The 10,693-nt window shown below is 45.1% G+C and overlaps 1 protein-coding gene across 3 annotated transcripts in view; it reads left to right on the top strand.

Annotated features, from left to right (window-relative positions):
* Nucleotides 1-590: 590 nt before the first annotated feature.
* The window catches only part of DPYS (dihydropyrimidinase), a 98,425-nt gene continuing 88,322 nt past the window's right edge, over nt 591-10,693 (top strand). For all 3 annotated transcript variants that reach the window (XM_081258186.1, XM_081258185.1, XM_081258184.1), the window contains exon 1: nt 591-917. In XM_081258186.1, the coding sequence (XP_081114312.1) occupies nt 654-917 (264 nt within the window). In that variant the 5' untranslated portion in view covers nt 591-653. The remainder of the gene's footprint in view (nt 918-10,693) is intronic.

Here is a 10,693-nt window from a genome sequence, read left to right as displayed (position 1 = left end):
TGGTGGTGTCTGTCTGTCTCCCTCCCTTCCTCTCTCTCTCTGCGTTTTGGTACAGACACACTCTTCATAAAGGGAAGAAATGAGGTGGATTTTTTCCCCAAAGTGCCTTTTCTTAGAAAGGAAAACAAACGTCCCTCGTCTTTAAAACTACCTCCAAGGGCTTCCCTGGAGGCACAGTGGTTGAGAGTCCGCCTGCCGATGCACGGGACACGGGTTCGTGCCCGGGTCTGGGAGGATCCCACATGCCGTGGAGCGGCTGGGCCCGCGAGCCATGGCCACTGAGCCTGCGCGTCCGGAGCCTGTGCTCCGCAACGGGAGAGGCCACAACAGTGAGAGGCCCGCGTGCCGCAAACAAAACAAAACAAAAAATACTACCTCCAAGATTCTTCCCTTCCAATGACTGGAAGGGAAAAATCTCGGTGTACATCCAGGGTCTGGAGGTACACCTGGATTCAGGGCGGCAGAACTTTCAGGTCTGAAGCCAGCTGACCTCCGGGTCCGCCCCAGCCTTTCGCGCAAGCCCAGACCCCGGCGGTGGAGCCGCTCCTCCCCCACCCCCTCGCAGCGGGTCCTTGTTAAACCCGGAGCCGGGCCCGGGCGTCCTCCCCGTGCTCCCGGAAGGAGGGCGGCCCGCAGCGCGTGCGCCCCTCGCCATGGCGGCGCCGTCGCGGCTCCTGATCCGCGGGGGGCGCGTGGTCAACGAAGACTCCTCGCAGGTGGCCGACGTGCTGGTGGAGGACGGCGTGGTGCGGGCGCTGGGGCGCGACCTGCTGCCGCCTGGGGACGCGCCGGCCGGGCTGCGGGTCCTAGACGCCGCCGGCAAGCTGGTCTTGCCCGGCGGCATCGACACGCACACGCACATGCAGTTCCCCTTCATGGGCTCGCGGTCCGTGGACGACTTCTACCAGGGCACCAAGGTACACGCCTCGCCGCATCCTGCACCCCGGGACGCCCGCCGAGCCCTCGGCCGCCTCTGAGGCTGCCCCCCCGGGGTCTGGCTGGGCCGGCTCGCGCCGCGCGGGGGGCTGAGGGGGCGGGAGCGAGCCGCGGAGACCCGAGCGGGGTCAAGGCGCCCACGCTGAGCTTCCTTCTTCTAGGTGGCCCTCCTCGGTGGCATCAGCCTGGCTTTGGCCAAGCCGGGCGCCCCCTACTCTCTTCGGAAAATTGGCAGGTTTCCGGCAGCCTATTCCCGCACCCTCGTTTCTCTGCACCCCTCCCCCCGAACCCCTCTTTTTCGCTGGGTGTTCTGTGGAAGTCCACAAGTCCTCCATAAAATCGATAGACTTTTTTTTTTTTTTTTTTTTTTTTGCGGTACGAAGGCCTCTCACTGCTGTGGCCTCTCCCGTTGCGGAGCACAGGCTCCGGACGCGCAGGCTCAGCGGCCATGGCTCACGGGCCTAGCCGCTCCGCGGCATGTGGGATCTTCCCGGACCGGGGCACGAACCCGTGTCCCCTGCATTGGCAGGCGGACTCTCAACCACTGCGCCACCAGGGAAGCCCCGATAGACTCTTTTAAGTCGACACTCCCAGCCGTTTGTCCCCATCATCCATCCCCAGCCCAAACCGAGTGAAAAATCCATTCACCTACAAGTTACTGCCGTCACTCAAACGTTGGCAGTGCGCTGAGGGTGATAGTGATGAGCCCACGCGTCCACAGTCTTTGCCTCCGCCCAGCACCGAAAAAGTGCGACGCGGACAAGGGTTTCCAAGAGAACTGTTGCAGAAATGGTCTCTCAGCGCTCGCACTTGACCTGTCCCCACCACTTCTCCGACGTGCTTGCCCCGGGGACATTAAACACAGACCCTGATTCTTGTCGTTTGAGCACCTGCATCTTTACTGATGGTGTAGGAGGATCAGATCACAGGTCCCCAGGTGAGGGAGGCTTGGGTTTCTCTAGACACAAAGGCCTAGAGGCTCAGTCTATGAAAAGAACCTTAAACGGATCTTCAGAGCTCCCGAAACCAAGATCAGGAGATGAACAGGGCAGCCTTACAGGGACATAAAGTTAAAACTGCCCGCAGCACTTTGGCTGGAGCCAAACCTACACCCTCCTTGAGGCTTGCGTTTGGGGATGTGGTGGGAGAAACGGCTCCTTGCAAAGTGAAAGTATCAATATCCTTAAGGTCTAAGCTGTCACTCACGGATGCGCGGGTTTTTCCTGGTGGGCCACGCCTTGGTGTGTGTGAAACAGATCGGGCTGTTTAGTGCAGATACAGGCTGCAAACACTTTCAGAGCAGTTTTGGGGATATATCCGTTACCCAACCAATTTCTAACAGTTTTACTCGCCCTACACCTCTCTCCCTCCACGTTCCCCAGTTCTCTAGGATAGACCAGAATGTTTCACAGAAAAAAGAACCATCTGACCCAGAGAGAGGGGTCCGGGGCAGGCTGCTGACGCCAGTATTTGCAAAGCGTCCTTCTAGTTACTAATTATCAACCGTTACCATCAGGACAATGGTCAAAGTCGTTTGTAGGAAGGATCGTTATCTGTTGTGAAGAGTATTCATTTTTCTCTCTTGCTAAAACGTGAAATTTGCTAAATTTCAATGAATTTATGTTGACATTTAAAATACGTTTTTTAGATATCCAAGCTATACACGATTATAGACAATTGGAAAAAAATAATAGGAAAGTAGAAAGAGGAAAAGTATTACCCATAATCTCCCAGTCAGTGACAACCAATGTTTTTTGGTGTATTGTCTTTATGGTTTTCATATGCTTTATTTTACATAATTGAGGCTGTATTGTGCATGTGTGTATGAATGTGTGTACCTGTATTATAAAAGTTTTGTAACCTGTTGTATTCAGTTATAGTACATGCACTTTCTGTTATCACAGACTCGTCATTCACTAAGTGCATTGCTGATGGCAGGGCATTCCATTGACACCCCCATTTGCCAAGTGGGGACCCGCTGCTATGGCTGACCATCAGTCACCAGGCCCACTAGCATTATTCCCCCTCATTATTTCCCCTTCTCTGATCAGGGTTCCAGATGAAGCAGCCAAGAAGAGGGGTTAGAATGTTGCCAGGGCAGGACATTCCTTCTCATTCTCAAGCTTATCTGTGCATGCCCCAAGACCCTGGGAGGTGGTTTTTAGTTTTCTATCTGTTCTTGGCCATTCTGGGATTCCAGTGTGGAGAGCTTTACGATTCCATACTTAGAAGGCACGTTTTTGTAGCATATTATGTATAGTCTGTTCTCACCATTTGAAAGAACTTACTCACCAGTTGATTCTCTAGGCGTTTCTGTACTTAAAGGTTGTCAAAACATTAAAGGAAAACATGTTTTTCATGAGCTTAGGGTCATAAGCAGAAAATGATATGGTCCGAGATAAGGTCAAAGATTTAGCAAAGACTAAATTCACGTGGAACATTAAACAGTACTCACAAAAGGGCAAAGTTGCAGAAGTCTACTGCAAAATTGGTTGGTTGAATCCCAGGACATCCCCATCCCACAAACAGATGAGGCTCCGTAAAATGGAACCAGCCAGGTAAATACAGATAAACATGAGCATTAAAGTATTGGCCTGAGTTCTGAAAGAAGGGCATTGTTGAGTTATTTTGTCCTCTTTTCTAGAGTCTTCACGATAATTCCCAAGGCAATGTTGATGGAGTTTCTGGTTTGGGGAAACAGGGGCAAAGAAGCCTTTTGTAAATGCTCCTCATATTATATACCAAACTTGAAAAACATCTTATGAATACTGTTAAGTAACATTTACCTTATCAAGTCTGTGCTATGTACTAGACACTGTGCTAAGCTGTGCATTGTCTTCCAACAATCCCAGGTGCCATTGTATACTCCTTGCAGTTGAAGAAACTGAAACTTAAGTCATTTGTCCAAGGTTGCACACCTGGTAAGTGGCAGAGTGGCTCTTCAAATTCAGGACTGCCTGCCATCCCTAGAGCTCTTACCTACTAGGTTCTCATCCTTTCTGAAATGATGATTGAAAAAAAGTCTAATGTTTAGATTCGTCAGAATGGCAGTAGGTAGATGAAAAAGCTGTAAATGTAAAGGTGTGTGTTACTGTGAGATGTCTTTTGTCAAAGACAGAGCAAAGTCATCTTTCAGAAATACACTAGCCCTTCTTTACCTTCCCGCCACTGGAGGCAGTTAAGGTTGTCAAAATAAATACACATCTCACGGTGTGGGTTTGTGAGACATTTATACATGCATTTATAGCCACATCATCCCTAAGGCTACAGAACTGGGTACCTTAAGTACAGAAAGCCATAAAGTAAGAACAATATATCATGCTTTCAGGAGATGGGCCCCAAAAGGTTAGACCAACAGCTGTGTGCTTCCTGCAAGCATAATGCTAATCATTTATAATATCTGACAAACAGAAGGGATACTATTTGTGGTGTTCTGTGTATTGATCACTAGATTGTGATGGACCCCAGTTTTAAAAATGAAATATAGGTCAACCAAAGGTTGCATATTTTGGAAATCTAATTCATGTCAGAGGTAGGTTTAAAGCTTATAATTGATTTACTTAATTACAGGTAAAAGCTTTCCATCTGATGTAAGTAATGGAAATAGTGTTCTGCCTTAAAGAAATCATATTTCATTTTGTTGGTCTAGACTAGATGTACAGTGGTCTTCCAGTAATTCAGTATCCATCGTGAAAGACAATGGGACTTTTTTATTCAAATGGGTATTGAAAGTTAGATAAACTTGAAGGAAATATGACTTTGCTTTTACTACATCCTGTGATAAGACAATGAATTAAAAGAACTTGGCCAGTCTTCAAATATATGTATTTGTATTCAGACATAGATACAGCTTGGAGTGGGTGGACTCACATTAAAAACCTGGCAGCATCAGTAGCTGGCAAAAGGATCTTTTTTTTTTTTAATTGAGAAAATGCAGAACACTTTTTTTGTAAAGGACAAAAAGTCCTCAAAATTATCAAGAGAGAAGATTATACTTTGCTCTGGAACATTTTGGTAAAATGCCATGGAGGTGATTACTTATAATAAGGCAGTGGAAGATATATGATTAAGCACATGTTTATGGTTGTATTTATAGAGCTTCCTCACCTGGTAGAAGAGCTGTGATTCAGAGAGCTTGGTTACAAACCGAATCCCTTTTTCCATTTCTTGCTGGAGCTCCAGGATGGTTTCAGAAGCTGTGCATGCTGACTGCATGACCTTGGTCAAGTCACTTCCTCTACTGGTGTTGTCAGCATTTCCATATCTGTAAAACAAGGCAATAGTTAGAACCTCTCGGATTAATTTTTTTTTAAGTAATGAAAAATACATATATTTATCATTCAGGAAAATGCTGGAGCATTATATTTGCTTATCATACATAGTTGAATGAAGACACTGCTTTTTTTTTAAAAAAAGGAAAATACAGAAGAGTATAAAGAAAAATAATATCTAAATCATCTATAATTTCAACATTTTGCTTTTAACATTTTCCTTTCAGATTTTTCTTTTTGGGGGCACATATAATCATTTTTCCTTCTACTAAATGGTGCATACACTTTGGAATCAGCCTTGTTCATTAAACCTTTTCCCCACGGCCTTCACTGTTGTCAGAGAACGTGATTTCTGTGGCCTGTTGACTTCTCTGAGGCTGAGTCCCAGATCTTTCTCTCTGGTCTAGTATCTCTTCTGCATCAAGCTTCCATTTCTGCCCATCTGACAATGAATGTCCCACAGGCGCCTCAAACTTCAAGTGCCCAAGTTTATCGTTCTCTTCAAGTGCTCAACCCATTTTTCATCCTCTGTTTCCCCAACTGTTAACAGATCCACTCTCATCTTGTTCGTGTTGGACATTTTGGTGGTTTCCAGCTTTTTTGGCTTGTGCATAACAATGTTGTGACGTAATTCATCACTCAGATTCCTGATGATTGACGTAGAAATCGCCCCTCAGGGTGAAATGCCTGGGCCAGTGAGTTTTAGATCCATCCTAAAGGAGTCTAACACATACATCCAGATTGCCCTTCCGTTTATGCCCCCCTCCCAGCAATACATCCTAATTCCCATCTCACTGCATCCTAGCTAATTATGGATATTGACTTTTTAAAAATCTATGCTAATTTAATAGGGAAAACATAGAATTTCTTAATTTTTTTAAACAAGTATTTCTTTAATTGCTTGTAAGGCTGAACTTTGAACATTCTTGTGTTAATAACTTCCATGTTCCAGCTGTAAGAGTGTATAATTCTGTGATTTCCTTCAGTGGCTATTTACTGATTACAAAGTTAATCTTTGCACTAATCAGAGGAAGAAAATAAAACCATCTCAAAGATTAATTTGAAGCCACTTGATATTAAATAGGGCTTTGGCCCTATTGAAGGTATTGTGTGTTAGGAATCCTTTCACTGAATTTTACAGAATCTGGGACTTGCCTTCTTTCAGTTTTCATACTTGAGTTTTGCATGCTTTTCACTTCCACTGCTTGTTTTCTCCCTCATTTATCTGGACTGCATGCCTTCAGTGTCTGACAGAGGTAGTCAGGATTCAAGGTTTCCTTGACGTTGCTGTCGGGAAAGAAAAATTTTTCCTCTAACCTCTTATGTTTAGTTTTTGGGGGCCCACAAATTAAACTGACAAAAGACAGATTCACAAGAGAAAAGATAGATTTTTAAAATTCATGTACATTCAGTGCAAGTTCACCGAAAAATGTGCTTCAAGGAGGCGGTTAGAATTTGGGGCTTCTGTATCACCTTAACAAGGGAAAGGGAGCGGAAGAAGGGCACTTATGGAAAAACAAATGACTTTTAGGAAAGACCAGTGGGTTCTTAGGGGAATAGCTGGAGATACGATAGTTCATGACGAGGTCTATTTAGGTGCAGTGCAGGTTTCTAGTCTCGGGGGTAAGAGTCATCTTCCTGGAAAGGCATTTATGACAATTCAGTTCTTTTGAAAAGCTCTGCTTTTAGGCAGGTAAGGGAGTTCAGGAAAAAAAATGCCTATTCTCAAATGCCTGCAGCTCAAAATGATTTTTATGCCACAGTGACACATTCTGGACCTTGTCACTGCCATCTAATATGGAATAACCTTAAGCTAAGGAATTTTCAAGTTGATAGTTATGTTCCATGAATTCAGTCGACAAATAGTTCTTGGAAACCCACTACGTGCCAGGCATTATGGTTGGGGTTATAGAGATGAAAACTGTGGTCTTTGCTCGCAATGGCAGACAGACTGGAGGTATATGGGGTTCTAATTTATCTTGGCTTTAATAATAAATTATGTACAGTGGACTTGTGGACTTGTAGACTTAACTTGGACAATTTGTGACTATTTTTTTTTTTTTTTTTTTTTCGGTAGGCGGGCCTCTCACTGTTGTGGCCTCTCCCCTTGCAGAGCACAGGCTCCGGATGCGCAGGCTCAGCAGCCATGGCTCACGGGCCCAGCCGCTCCGCGGCATGTGGGATCTTCCCAGACCGGGGCACGAACCCGCGTCCCCTGCATCGGCAGGCGGACTCTCAACCACTGCGCCACCAGGGAAGCCCTGTGACTATTTTTGAGTGAACAGGTTTTGACCTGGCGTTTTCCCTTGTGCTTGGTCACCATTCATAATTGCTGGCGTCGCTGGGCTGCCTTTCCAATAAGTGAGCCTCTGCCACTCCCCAGAGCCTTCTTTCTCCTCAACACCATCTTGTGCTTTTATTCAGATGTCACGTAACAGTTGAGGGAGGACACTGCAATTTTTCTGTTATGTTTCATTGCATCTAATAGAGGAATTTCCTGTTATAGTGATAGTCATGAGTTCCTGAGCCCTGAGGATCTGTTCACACGTAAAAGCTTAAAATAACACAAACCATAATCTTTTCTTAAAAACAGGAAATTATTGGAGGCACAGATACAGAAATAGACTATAATTCTGTTTTGTTAAAAGTCCTGGTTAACGCTGATTAGGTAATGGGCTTGGGACAAAACTGAGCATTCAGCTTTCAAGTGTGCTCAGAGTCTACATTCTACAGTAACGTTTTCATAGAAGGATTTCAGAAACCACACAGCCAGGGCTAGCAATATTTTCGAGAAACGAAATCTCACATGAATATGCAACTTGCACAGCTTTACCACTTTGCTGTTGGAAAAGTGAACCATCTTAATTCTTCCATCATAATTTCTGGGAGAAATTCATTGGTCTCTCTTCCTTTCTTCCTTAAACATTTAAAGAGTATTTATGTACCAGGCACTGTAACAGGCACAAGGCATATGGAGATGAAACTACATCAGCTAAATCAGCATCTCTGGGGGACAGGATAAAAGTTCCCTAGACCATGCCAGTGTGCAGCCAGGGTTAAGAGTCACTGGACTAGGTAGAGAGGGGACAGGGAGAGAAGAGTATGGGCGACTTGTCTCTCTGAGGTGGAAAGGAACTCAGATCGTGCAGGGCTTTATGGGCTGTGTAATAATTGTTTTCTTCATCCTGAGAGCAGAGGGAAGTCAATAACAGATTGGAAGTGGCCCAGACTAACTGGTCTAGTCTAGTCAGAAGATGAGGGTGGCACAGGGCAACGGAGGTGCAGATGCAGGAAGTATGGAGACTCATGGAGTATGTAGGGGAGGGGATAGGTTGCTGATGGATTGGATTTGGGGATGTAGGGAAGGGAACAGGTAGACGTCAAGGGTGCCTCTCGAGTCTGTGGTTTGCACAGTGGGATGGGTGATGGTGTGATTAATGTTTCACATTTGGGGAGGCAAGGAGTGTGGAGAGGCACTGTGGAGGACATCTTTACAAAGCTGGATATGCTTCTAGAGTTGGAACGTAAACTGGGATCATGAAGTTTGTTTTCATAAGTCTTAGTGACTATGAGAAATCTGAAAATTCAGCCACGTGTTTTTCTCCCTAAGGCTCAAATGTACTTTTGGATTTCTTTTTGTTTTATTTGGGTCGAGCTGGTCCTCTGATAAATTTTAGTGAAACAAAGTCACTTGTTCTAGGATGAGCTTAGAAATGAAAATTCAGTGACCCCATAAAAGGAAAGAAAATCCTTGGGATGCTTTCAATAATGATTTACAACCTAATACAGTCCTAAATAAAATCTCGTGTTCTGTCATATTATGACCCCATAAAAGGAAAGAAAATCCTTGGGATGCTTTCAGTAATGATTTACAACCTAATACAGTCCTAAATAGAATCTCGTGTTCTGTCATATTATGACCCCACTGTTGGGTAAGAGTTTATCCCAATTTATGTTCTATCACGTTTTCACCTAAGACAGCACACGCTCTTTTCCCCTCAAGAGAAGGTTTTAGACAAATTGGAAGGTTTTCAAGGGAGAACAGCCAAAGTAATTAGGAGCCGAAAGAACTGATTTATGAGCCAAGATTAGAAAAGGCAAACACATTTTGTTTGGCTAACTGACAAAGAAAGGAGAAGTCAATCAGCAATAAATACAAAGGAAACAATTAGGCTTTGTATAAAAACATGAAAGGAATTTCCACCCTTTACTGGTTCTCCTTCCCCTAAACTCTCTTCATTCTTCAAACGTTGATCCTGGTGAACATTTTGTGAAGTGAATCTAGAAGCATCTGATGTTAAAAGCAATTCAACGAATACTGAAAATATCCCAGGTGAGCTAGGAATGAGATGTTCTGATGAGTTGGTTTGCTGGATAAAGTTAATTATCCCATGGCTAACAAGTGTGTGGAGGCCAAGAAGCACTGATATGGGCCTTTCCTTGTAATAACTCTTTTAGGGGCGCATTATTTCCATGGCAGTTGTCGCAGTGATGAACATCACATGAGCTTAATAAAGTTGCGTCTCATTTGTGAATTTACAATTTATAATTTGATGGGACTTGTTTTGTTTTGGTATGGCTTTGGGTTTCTTAAATGCTTGATTCATTTTACCAACCTATGTCTTTCTCCAAGTAATGATTCACTGATGACTTGGGGCAACAGGCTGGAAGTCAGATCACACTAAATGGAAGGTCAGATAAGGGGGAGTGGCCTGCCTAGGGCTGAGGCCCAGAGTAGGCTAAATGTAAGACCTCCTGCTCAAAGCTGTATCCTCCTCCATGTTCCCAATGAGAATTTACCAGCTGTGAGAGCCTGGAGAGTCATTTGACCTCTCTGAGCCTCAGTATCCTCAACTGTAAAATAAGAAAAGCAGTTTCTACCTCTCAGGACTATAGCAAGGCTTCATTCAATGAGCTAATGTGTGTAAGATGCTTAACCCAGGACTGGGCATTTGAACAAGCTCTTATTCCAAGAGGCAGATACTTCCCGGGAGGGGCAGGTCTCCTTCACACCTCCTGGTGTCCCCTCTAATTGGGATTACAGAACTGCAGCTCTGGCACGTGGCTCCCTGGATCCAGTGGAAAGAAGGGAACATTTCAGATCTTGAAATAATAGTCAGGGATTTGAGATGACTTTGGGCAGCCCAGGGACCCTGGGTAACCAGAGAGAACCGAAGAGGCAGGAGGAAGAAAGAGGTTCAAAGGAGGCTGGGGCGCTGACAGTGCCCGGCCACTGTTTGCCAGGTCCCAGGGTAGTAGCCAGGATCCCTGCGGCAGGTGGATGGATAAAGCCCCAGGGGTTTGGAAAAAGACAGGTTCCGTTTTCAATCCATTGCCTAGGATTGGCCCAGGCTATCCTGTCCCAGGCACTATAGTTTTTCTAGATCTGGTCCCGTTTTGAGGGTGAGGAGAAGGAGGAAATTAGGGAGGAGAAACAGAACAAGAAGAAACCAAAGAAGACAAGTGGCTGCTCCTTTTCTGTTCAT

Source organism: Mesoplodon bidens, assembly GCF_964165515.1.
Source record: "Mesoplodon bidens genome assembly, chromosome: 16".
NCBI lineage: Eukaryota > Metazoa > Chordata > Mammalia > Artiodactyla > Ziphiidae > Mesoplodon > Mesoplodon bidens.
Note: the sequence above shows the minus strand (reverse complement) of the source record. Positions and strands in the feature narration are given on the sequence as shown.